The following is a 12,284-nucleotide window of genomic DNA, read 5'->3' as shown; positions in this document are numbered from 1 at the left end:
CTTTTAGGTAACTCTTTTATTTATACTCAAAAATATTACTTTGCCCTGTATTAACGGGATCGATGGCGTCAAAAAGTCTGCTTCGTTAGTAATGGTGGGCAATTTGGGATAGGCCTAAGTCCATCAGTGGACATGCTAGACCGAGTACATTGATTGATGGAATGCTATTAAATACGCACACAACATTATAGTCATATAGGAATCTTGAAAACATTAATAGTATCCCGTTAGGTCTTCCCCAGAAATTCTCAGTTCATGAAAGAAATACTTGCAGTCACTCTCTCATCACGATTACGAGGTACCTACTGAGATAATTATAATAATTAAGAACAACCAACCTCTTTCAAAGCACTGGCAGAAAAAAATCCCTATTTAGGACAGAAAAAGAAGAAATAGGGGGGCCTCTTTCCGTTTTCAAACGTGACATTTCGACCAAAAATGTCACTACACTATGCACTCATTAGAAACAAGTCTACAATTTATAAAAAACCTTTATTTAATAACTGTAAAGCGGTACAGTTATGATACCATATCGAAATTGCGAAGTATTCGCTAGTGTTATTTTCTTTTTCGTCATCAAAATTTTTTGTAGTTTGGCAATCTGGTATCGCGGTATGTATAGGAAGCAACCGACTTTAACCAGTATACCGGAGCGAAACGAAAGCGAGGAAGAGCATCTGACTAACAAATGGGTGCCAAAGAAGAAACACGAAGTGCTTAAAGCTAAGTATAAATGTTTGAAGAAACTCTTCCAAATTTATGACGCGAGCGTCATAGGGATCCTGCCCGAATCGTATAACGGTGAAGGCTGTTTAGAAGAGGATATTAAAGCTAAGAAGAAGAGGAAGAAACGCTCGCATCGAACGAAAACCGATGCTTGCGCTGGTACTACGGAGGTATCGAGCGGTGATGTGACTACAGTCAAATCTGACACAGAGAGAGAGTCCATAGCGACAGCCGTCATCCGAGACTTGAAGATGACTCAATGTTCCTGCACATCAACTCAAATGGAGTCGTTAGTGTCAAAAGACCACAAATACGCCGCCACTCAGGACTCGAAAGAAAACATGACGGTAGAGAAGGAAAAGGAGTGTGAATGTACGCAGACAAGCGACCCCCATCCTATCCCCTACCTAATGATAAACGAGAAAAGGAAACTGACGCGGTTCCAGTGCTTCATCCAGAGAATATTCGGTATACGTCGGGACCGACCGTACAAGAACTATGTTCTGCCAAATGGCCACGTATATGCTGCCAGCGATAACAATATCTCACACAATTATTGTGAGAAGCGACGGAGAAAAGGTTTGAGGTTCAGGAGACTGCGGCGGCCGAAGAAAATACAGTCGGAGATTGCGCTAAGGGATGTGAAAAGTCCCGTGATCCTGACGTACGTGCAGTCTGTGCAGAGGAACTGTTTGATGGATACGACGCCGCGGCAGTGTCCCATCACAGGGTGCCGGATGATTTCATACGGTGTGTATAATTATTTTCCTTTGTAAGCATTTCCCCGGAAGACAGATGTGAACATTTCTATTGTGATTGGCGGGATAGCGAAGTGATTAGGTTAACTTGCTTGTGTAAGTTATTTTTTATTATCATGTGTCAGATCCCACTTTTGGGTAAAAACCCCAAGATGACCCAGTGAGCCTTTTTCTCTTCAAGACGTCTCTGTTTTGCGATTCCTAGCTCCGTAATGTCCCATGTACTTGACTAGACAATAAGACGTTAAGTAACATAATATTATAATTTTAATTTGTCACTTGGTCCGGACGTTTTCTATTTTGGTATAAGTTATTTGGTTTTGTGAAAGAATACAATAATGAATGAATATCAAAAACTCATGAATATTTAAAATTGTAGACCAGCATTTTTCACGAATACAGGATAACACTTTCTTTTAATAATTAGAAGTCGATCAGTAGAAAGACAGTTTGGCAGCCAGGCGTAAACTATTAAAATAGTACAATGATGAAGTTCATAGCTTTGTAGGGAAATCGCTGGATCTAAAAACCTATTCTGAATATTCTTTCATCAATAGAAAGCGAGGTTATAAAAGTGTCATGGACCATTAATTAACCCGGAAATTACCACACCAAAGTTACCACGTGTCGCTTAGTTTACATGACATTTTCTGTCATTGCAGGTATAATAAACTACAACGACCACCTGAACCTCTGCCACTTCACCGACAAGAAGTACATCTGCCATTACTGCCACGAGGGCTTCGAGCGCGAGTACGACAAGTACGTTCACGAGAATGAACACATCGGCATATCCAAACTAGGGACCAACATGTCGACACCCTCCACCACGCGGCAGTCCGTGAAAAAGGCAAGTAACACCCAAACTGATCCCGAAATGACAAAATGCGATGCACACGAAGACAAATTAAAGAAGATCGTGTCATTCTTCGACAAAATCAGCGATCCTGACCAAATTTTAACGGAAATCAAGAAGAATAGGTTTTCCGAGTCGAATCTGCAGCAGTCTAAGACTGAGTCTATCGAAACGGCAGAAGAGTCTGATTCTTCTGACAAGAGGACAGTGAGTTGTGTCAACCTTCACCGGAAGGTGGACAAGTCGAAGTGTACTTCGTCTGGTGAATCCGAGGTCACTTCGAAACACCACTTCGGCGGGCCTATCACTTGCCATCTTTGTGGAGAAAATTTTAATTATAGGTGAGTTGGGTCGGTAGTCGGAGAAAGGTCTGTTCTAACCCTTTATTTTACTATGTTATTTTTTTTTACCTTCCCTTATATCCCGCTTTTGACACAACTCTCGTAATTCCCAAATGATTTCTTAATTCAATACAAGGTTGATTTTTTATTTCCAATCCTGGGTCGGGTTATAAGCGTGCTATGTCAGTCAAAACTTTCCAACGTAATAGTCACATTGCAATCCTTCTAAACAACAAATATTATCACCCGAGTTCCTATTATTTAAGGTAACCAAAAGAGTCGCAACTTTTTAGTAACCGACTCCATTTTTGTTTGCAGACGCCAACTAAGTCTCCACGTAGACCTAGAGCACCGTGTCCACGACAAGTTCTCCAAGTTCCACAGCTGTGCGGGCATCGTGAACCAGCGGCCGCCGCCGCGGGTGGACATGGTCTCCGAGGACGGCAAAATTAAGGTCCAGAGTATCGACAGGTCAAGGTCTGGGGTTCGAAGGTCCAACTCAACGTTTAGTCAGGAGACTTATTCCGATGTTACTCGGCCAAAGTCCGAGGAAAGTCTTAGCTGTGATCCGTCCACGAATATCGTGTATTACACGTCGGTGGACACAGTGAAGAAACCGTCTGTTGTGAACAATTTCGTTCAGAAGGTCCGAAGTGGCTTCAACAGTTATAAGTGGGAGCCCGGGACGAAAATTATTCGTGTATGATACCGTGCTGTGAAGTGGCATTTGTGTTTTGTTACAAATATAGTCCAAAAGTCCATTGTGATTGTTTTATTTTGAGTCCAAGCTGTGGCCTGTTGATTAGCATTATTAAGATTTGTCCCAAAATACGTTTAGATTGGTTTGCATCATCATCAATCTAAACGTATTTTAAAATTTAAAATCCTTATCTAGCTGTAAGATTGCTCATAATGAAAAATTCTGACTAGCCAACTTTCGCTGACTGGACCAGGCAGACTAATTAAGGCCACAGAGCCAGTTTTTATAAGCGTCCACCAAAAACATAAGGTAACATGTACATTAGGTAGGTTTTCGATACACTTAAAAACGCTACCTGTAACCACATACCTACGTCATACCCACATCCAACTGCAAATTTGCAGTTCGAATGCTGTTTCAATGCAGTTGACACGACTGCAACAGAACTGCAAACCAGCAGTTGCAGTTGCAGTTGGAACGCAGTCCGCCTGTTTAGAGCCTTAACGTATCGGTGCCGACGTTTAGCCGTCATTCGGGCAAACCTTAAATTGGTACAAATATGTGCCTTAACAAACATGGTTCATTTCGACTGCACGGATAGCGGTGAAAAAAAAATGTAGGCGCTGAACGATAGGTATTAGTTTCCAAAGAGGTCATCAACACGAAAAAATAAAACAGTCAAATAAAAAAACCACACATGTTTATTGTAGTTGTTTTCATATAATATTCCTAACACATCCCACGTCGTGAGACCGCCGCAAATCATTATTATGGAAGCCAGGGGGAACCGAGTTACATAAAACATAATATGTTAACCTTACTCTAGTGATAACATAGGCTTACTACTAAACGTTTCTGCTGACTGTACTTCATGTGATATACAGATGACGTTGTTTTAAACCAAACTATGCGTTTTAAGCAATAGATAAAACATTTAGCAACGTCTGACAATTGAAATCCAATTCCTTTAAAGTAAACACAAGCAAATATTTGACTGATGATTGAAAATAGTCTTGTGTGTGAGTGATCTTATAAATATCAACAACACCATGTATATGACATAAAATACAGCCAATAAAACAACAATAAAAGAGAACATTAATAAATATTTTAACGTTAAGCAGAGACATGCAAACTGCAGTACGTAGCACAACGGAGTGACTGAAAAATTGCCCGCAATTTCATTAGTACTGGACAATTTGCACAACTCCTGCTAACTACCCTCAAATGTGGCATCTTTACTTTTAACTCTATCCCTTGCAACTAGAATTATTTTTGATCTTGGTTGTTAGAAATATTGAAATTTTGATTATGTCTGCCTGGGTAACAGTTTTTGTGGCAAAAGGTCACAGGACATCAAATAAGACAGGTAAGCTTGACATACAAATACCGACAAGTCTGATTCATAACGCCAAAGTCCTCACTAGAAATATGAGTTAATTAACAAAATAAAAGATACCACATTCGATCACATGAATATACAACTTAAATGAAATAACAAGCATAATTGTTGAAAAACCAACATACGATGATCTTACGACTATCATATTTGTTCAACCATTTGACCACAAGTCATGCTTGAACGACAGACCAAGAGCCAGCAGACAAGTTACATTACTCCTCTCGCTAACGCTGACGAATCACTCAAATGTATTGAACTGAAAAGTCAAAGTCACGTCACTTGTCGAAGAGGAATGAGAATGTTCTTAGTGTGGAAGAGAGACGCCCTTTTACTCCTCTCTTACTTCTAGAACTTCAACAATCGCTTTGGAGAACTCTTTCCCAAAGTAAGATAGCGCCAACTAGTGGGTGATGAATGCTTCAAGGGGTGAGAGAGCCAGAAAATTACACACAATAATTTATTTAATTTCTATTTATAATAGTTTTAATAAGCTCATAAAATGGAGATGTGGAGTTTTTATTTTTAAGTGGGCGTCAGATAGTTTAAGTTTGGATAATGTAACCTCTGCTCTATAGCATCTGAAAACTGTCATTTAAACATGACGATGGACAGAACGGTTAAAACGCAGATATTTTTGTTGTAACACATTGTTTCGTTTCTAAATATCGAAATAATATACAGTATACTTTAAAATAACACGTAACTTAATTTCTTTGTTAATTAAACGAAATATAATTGTATTTTTATAACAATGAGTTTTCTAAACCCTTTTTTGAGCGTAGTATTCAATTTCAATGTGTTGGCAGTTGATTTTTTATACAATCTTTGTAACATACAATTGTAGACCACTTTGCTTGCTAGATTACTAACTTTTTCGTGAATGTGAGACATAACCGCGATGGATTTTTCTTTGAAAGTTTACCTAATTCTCCTGACCACTTTTAGCAGTAGGTATTATAACCAACGAAGTTTTAATTAAAATACACTCCATGAGTATATAATTTCTACTTTTTTTAGGCACATCGAAAAACATCCACAAAAAGTTGTATGAAAAACCAACTACCAGAATTTCCCCACTATTGAATACCATCGCTTGTCCACAAGTGGGCATCTAAAACACTCGTCGAACATAAAAACGCTCGCACCGGGAGCGATCTCACTACAACACGCACAGACCAAAACCTCACTAGCACCGAACCACGATATTAACCGTTTCTTTTGAGAATGTACTTTTATAAGTTTTTTTTTAATAATAAAATACTCGAAGTAAAATATATTGTGAGATCTGCAATCAAAGACCGGTGAAAAGCATGCGGATTTCTTCATGACACACAAAAACCAACTTCTAAATTAAGTGAAATAAAGTTCACAATTGTTTGACAAAAGATGACCGATAAAATGCCAGCTTTCTTCGAAAAAATATGGACTCTATTCGACCGGTTTTAAGTAAATTGTCGGGTATCATGAAGATATCCAGCAACTGTTATAGATCCTATAATTTTACATAAAAAGATTCAATTTACTATTATTTAAAGCATTGCATACTACGAGTACTGCAAATAAATATTTTAAATACAAAAACTGATTACAGACAGTAACATAACAAAAACTGCGATTATAATATAAAAAAACGTCATAAATTTCATGTCCAACGGATAAAATGTCAACATAATCAATAATATCAAATAAAATACATTTCATACATTCTCATACTTAATCGACGAATCGACGGCGTCATTGAAAATAAAATAATATTATGTTACATAACATATCTTAATCAATACCAAAACAAATAACCTTTGTATGGAAAAGGAAGTTTGTTAAAAAAAAACGGCCAGTTTCTTTACGAAACTAACTTGAACTGCAACGTTTTCAATATCCTTGAATACCGTACGTTACTCGAATATTCTTGATCTAGTAAGTAGACAAATTTATCGATGGTTCCAATATTGAACGGCAATAAGACTGCCTTGTCTCAACGAACGTTCGCTCTGAGCGTTCATTCTCCATATGAGAAGATGTATTTAACATTTTAAGACATTTACTTGGTATAATAAAACAACAATATAAGAAAGTACAAAAAAAATATTGATATTAGACGCCGTCAATCGTCCCAATCCTTATCTTTCACCTCATTAATGTCAAAACATGTCGAAAATAACCTCTCTTTTAGCTTTAAACGTTTATATTATTATTATAAATATATAATATATATGTGTGCGACTGTAGTCTACGTGTCAGGGTGGCCGCACCTGGCCTCGTGTTTGGGGGGACAGACTTTATGAAACGACAGTTTTAAGAGTGACAAATTTAAGTTACAGAAGTAAAATAAATATTTGGTGAATTTATCGACTTCTTCTATCGTTAAAAACTTAGCTTTTCCTGTCAGTAGACACAAATAATAGCAATATTCAATATTAAGAAAAGATAGAGATTATCGAGTTAAAATATAGTCTTGTAACAAAAATATCGATTAAAATGTACATCTCATAAAATCTGTCCCCCAAACACGTTTTGTACAAACTGTATTTATAAACAACTTTAATACACACATGATTACATTATAAACAATTCATTACAAATGATTTTAACGTAAAAATATTTACATGATTTTTTATTTTGTAACCTCGTACATTTTGTGAGAATTATTCAAATATAAACTCCATTTCATATGTTTCTATACATATTTGAGAGTTTGTATCGATTTACGTTGCTGATCTTACCGAAACAAGGTTCTTCCTTCGCAATAAAAATTACAACAAAGTTTCAACCTCCGACAGGACTCGAATCAGCGACTCCTGGTTCAACAAACCAGTCGCTATAACAACTAAGCTGAGAGGTCAAACCTTTCCATTTTATCTTGTCGTATCGTACGTTGACAAGTAAGTTAACACGTCATTTGTCGAGCAGGAATGTCATTCCTATACATTTGAAGTTTCCTATTAGTTGTCTAATGCGATGTAACATTGTCCAGGCATCTATTTGAACATCTCACAAAACTTACAAGTAATATCAACACACAAAGATGAATAATTAAAAAGCAAACTCACGTATAACATACATGATTGATTTAACATAATATATTGATAAATGCAATGCGATGGCCGAACAAAACTGTTATAAATTTGTTGTGTTTCTGTTTTAATAAGACATGTTCATATTAACAGAGATAATAAAATATAATTTAGGTATTGTATTCAGAAACCGTTGCTGTTGTGTTTTATATGAACACGTTTTATTAAAAGATATAGTAAAATGTTACAATCAATACAAATCTTTATTCTGTATTACAATAATTATAAAAGTATTATTATTGCATATTATTGACCAATTGAATTTATTATTTTAACTGCAATTACATAAAAAATAAAAAAAATACCTCAGACGGGACTCGAACCTGCGACTCAACAGTCCATTCAATTAAGCCACGGAGGTTACTAATCATATCTAAAAAAAAACGGCGGCAATATTTTGCTCAAAAGATTGCAATATTCGAACAAATATTGAATTTAAAAGTTAAGATATACTTAAAAGATTTTTTTAACCAACTGCTACAAAAAGAGGATAATATTTTCGATTCCAATGATCAATAATATGTAATGGTTAATGTAAAAATTACAGACTAATTGTTGTGAAACCGTGCAAAAAGTAGACAACTGTTAAAACGAAGAGGTTCTTTTTTTAGCCATTTTTATGCAGTAGTAAGACTTTATATATATTTAGACTTTTTAGTAAAATCAACACTGATTTAACTATTGTTTCCTAACATGATTTTTGCCCAGCAGTGGGACACTAAAAGAGAAACTGTCTTTCTTTTTCATTTAATATTCATCCTGGGGTTTTACTGATTTTTTCAGGCTTGTAGTAAATTTAATTACAAAAATGAGGCTTAAAGAGGCTTATTACAAAATCACATCAAAAATCTCCGTGTGAAAATACTATTTAATTCCTTGCATAAAATATATTATTGTGTGTATGTATGAATACTAGTCAAAGTGTACGAATGTAAAAAAACCTACATTTCAACATTATAGTCTTACTACCGCCGTTCATAATAAAAAATAACTCTTCAAATAGGAAAATACGATTACTCTTTGCGCAGTTAATCTAATTTAATAAAACATTTACATGTAATCGTTTATTATCAAATATTGCATGCTAAAGCTTGGTCCGAACTCACAGAATTGTATAAAATTTGGACTGGCTCAGTGAGGCGTCGTGGGAGCCAGACGCCGAACTACTAGTACAATAATGTTGCTTTAAAAAGGACGTAATAGATATATCTTTGTCTTTCTTTATACATGGCAATATATTAAATATTTATCATTGTAACACTGAGTAATGTCAGTCGCATACATTAAAACTCGCCTTGAATTATCATTCTGCTACTGAACGGTGTAATGTAATGATAGGTACCAATCATAATTAGTACATTATTTTGTCTGTACGTAAGGCAACCCAAGTCCAATAGTTTTGAATAAAGTATATCCAAGACTCGCATTGCCTTGCGGATGAACGCGAATTATTAATAAAATCTCAGCTTTTTAAAGTGTTACGTCACAGAATACCTTTAAGGTATATCTTCTTCTTAAGGCATATCCAAACTAGGGACCAACATGTCGACACCCTCCACCACGCGGCAGTCCGTGAAAAAGGCAAGTAACACCCAAACTGATCCCGAAATGACAAAATGCGATGCACACGAAGACAAATTAAAGAAGATCGTGTCATTCTTCGACAAAATCAGCGACCCTGACCAAATTTTAACGGAAATCAAGAAGAATAGGTTTTCCGAGTCGAATCTGCAGCAGTCTAAGACTGAGTCTATCGAAACGGCAGAAGAGTCTGATTCTTCTGACAAGAGGACAGTGAGTTGTGTCAACCTTCACCGGAAGGTGGACAAGTCGAAGTGTACTTCGTCTGGTGAATCCGAGGTCACTTCGAAACACCACTTCGGCGGGCCTATCACTTGCCATCTTTGTGGAGAAAATTTTAATTATAGGTGAGTTGGGTCGGTAGTCGGTGAAAGGTCTGTTCCAACCCTTTATTTTACTATGCTATTTTTTTTTAACCTCCCTTATATCCCGCTTTTGACGCAACTCTCGTAATTCCCAAATGATTTCTTTATTCAATACAAGGTTGATTTTTTATTTCCAATCCTGGGTCGGGATAAAAGCGTGCTATGTCAGTCAAAACTTTCCAACGTAATAGTCACATTGCAATCTTTATAAACAACAAATATTATCACCCGAGATCCTATTTTAGTAACCGACTCCATTTTTGTTTGCAGGCGCCAACTAAGTCTCCACGTAGACCTAGAGCACCGTGTCCACGACAAGTTCTCCAAGTTCCACAGCTGTGCGGGCATCGTGAACCAGCGGCCGCCGCCGCGGGTGGACATGGTCTCCGAGGACGGCAAAATTAAGGTCCAGAGTATCGACAGGTCCAGGTCTGGGGTTCGAAGGTCCAACTCAACGTTTAGTCAGGAGACTTATTCCGATGTTACTCGGCCAAAGTCCGAGGAAAGTCTTAGCTGTGATCCGTCCACGAATATCGTGTATTACACGTCGGTGGACACAGTGAAGAAACCGTCCGTTGTGAACAATTTCGTTCAGAAGGTCCGAAGTGGCTTCAACAGTTATAAGTGGGAGCCCGGGACGAAAATTATTCGTGTATGATACCGTGCTGTGAAGTGGCATTTGTGTTTTGTTACAAATATAGTCCAAAAGTCCATTGTGATTGTTTTATTTTGAGTCCAAGCTGTGGCCTGTTGATTAGCATTAAGATTTGTCCCAAAATACGTTTAGATTGGTTTGCATCATCATCAATCTAAACGTATTTTAAAATTTAAAACCCTTATCTAGCTGTAAGATTGCTCATAATGAAAAATTCTGACTAGCCAACTTTCGCTGACTGGACCAGGCAGACTAAATTAGGCCACAGAGCCAGTTTTTATAAGCATCCACCAAAAACATAAGGTAACATGTACATTAGGTAGGTTTTCGATACACTTTAAAACGCTACCTGTAACCACATACCTACGTCATACCCACATCCAACTGCAAATTTGCAGTTCGAATGCTGTTTGAATGCAGTTGACACGACTGCAACAGAACTGCAACTGCTGGTTTGCAGTTCTGTTGCAGTCGTGTCAACTTAACGTATCGGTGCCGACGTTTAGCCGTCATTCGGGCAAACCTTAAATTGGTACAAATATGTGCCTTAACAATCATGGTTCATTTCGACTGCACGGATAGCGGTGAAAAAAAAACGTAGCCGCTGAACGATAGGTATTAGTTTCCAAAGAGGCCATCAACACGAAAAAATAAAACAGTCAAATAAAAAAACCACACATGTTTATTGTAGTTGTTTTCATATAATATTCCTAACACATCCCACGTCGTGAGACCGCCGCAAATCATTATTATGGAAGCCAGGGGGAACCGAGTTACATAAAACATAATATGTTAACCTTACTCTAGTGATAACATAGGCTTACTACTAAACGTTTCTGCTGACTGTACTTCATGTGATATACAGATGACGTTGTTTTAAACCAAACTATGCGTTTTAAGCAATAGATAAAACATTTAGCAACGTCTGACAATTGAAATCCAATTCCTTTAAAGTAAACACAAGCAAATATTTGACTGATGATTGAAAATAGTCTTGTGTGTGAGTGATCTTATAAATATCAACAACACCATGTATATGACATAAAATACAACCAATAAAACAACAATAAAAGAGAACATTAATAAATATTTTAACGTTAAGCAGAGACATGCAAACTGCAGTACGTAGCACAACGGAGTGACTGAAAAATTGCCCGCAATTTCATTAGTACTGGACAATTTGCACAACTCCTGCTAACTACCCTCAAATGTGGCATCTTTACTTTTTACTCTATCCCTTGTAACTAGAATTATTTTTGATCTTGGTTGTTAGAAATATTGAAATTTTGATTATGTCTGCGTGAGTAACAGTTTTTGTGGCAAAAGGTCACAGGACATCAGATAAGACAGGTAAGCTTGACATACAAATACCGACAAGTCTGATTCATAACGCCAAAGTTCTCACTAGAAATATGAGTTAATTAACAAAATAAAAGATACCACATTCGATCACATGAATATACAACTTAAATGAAATAACAAGCATAATTGTTGAAAAACCAACATACGATGACCTTACGACTATCATATTTGTTCAACCATTTGACCACAAGTCATGTTTGAACGACAGACCAAGAGCCAGCAGACAAGTCACATTACTCCTCGCGCTAACGCTGACGAATCACTCAAATGTATTGAACTGAAAAGTCAAAGTCAGGTCACTTGTCGAAGAGGAATGAGAATGTTCTTAGTGTGGAAGAGAGACGCCCTTTTACACCGGACAGCCTCTCTTACTTCTAGAACTTTAACATCGCTTTGGAGAACTCTTTCCCAAAGTAAGATAGCGCCAACTAGTGGGTGATGAAGGCTTCAAGGGGGTGAGAGAT

General features: G+C 37.0%; 1 protein-coding gene across 2 annotated transcripts; it reads left to right on the top strand.

Annotated features, from left to right (window-relative positions):
• Positions 1-19: 19 nt before the first annotated feature.
• LOC113500332 lies at positions 20-10,517 on the top strand. Of its 2 annotated transcripts, XM_026881083.1 has the most exons (4): positions 20-1,476; positions 2,147-2,272; positions 9,377-9,785; positions 10,074-10,517. In XM_026881083.1, exons 1-4 carry the CDS (start codon positions 522-524, stop codon positions 10,459-10,461), a joined length of 1,878 nt encoding a protein of 625 aa, XP_026736884.1. In that variant the 5' UTR covers positions 20-521; the 3' UTR covers positions 10,462-10,517. The 2 variants fall into 2 exon arrangements, with proteins under 2 accessions (XP_026736884.1, XP_026736885.1); XM_026881084.1 differs by lacking the exons at positions 9,377-9,785; positions 10,074-10,517 and adding an exon at positions 3,000-3,443 and having other exon boundaries at positions 2,147-2,681.
• The last annotated feature ends 1,767 nt before the right edge of the window (positions 10,518-12,284 follow it).

The sequence above is a fragment of the Trichoplusia ni genome, chromosome 13 (assembly GCF_003590095.1).
Source record: "Trichoplusia ni isolate ovarian cell line Hi5 chromosome 13, tn1, whole genome shotgun sequence".
Classification (NCBI taxonomy): Eukaryota; Metazoa; Arthropoda; class Insecta; order Lepidoptera; family Noctuidae; genus Trichoplusia; species Trichoplusia ni.
This window is presented reverse-complemented; position numbering and strand designations above follow the sequence as displayed.

Bases quoted from the DNA above. Each gene is read 5' to 3' on its own strand.
- LOC113500332 (XM_026881083.1), top strand. From the start codon at position 522: ATGATACCATATCGAAATTGCGAAGTATTCGCTAGTGTTATTTTCTTT. The intron at 1,477-2,146 runs GTGTGTATAATT...CTGTCATTGCAG, and splicing joins GTGCCGGATGATTTCATACG to GTATAATAAACTACAACGAC. The intron at 2,273-9,376 runs GCATATCCAAAC...CTTCTTCTTAAG, and splicing joins TCACGAGAATGAACACATCG to GCATATCCAAACTAGGGACC.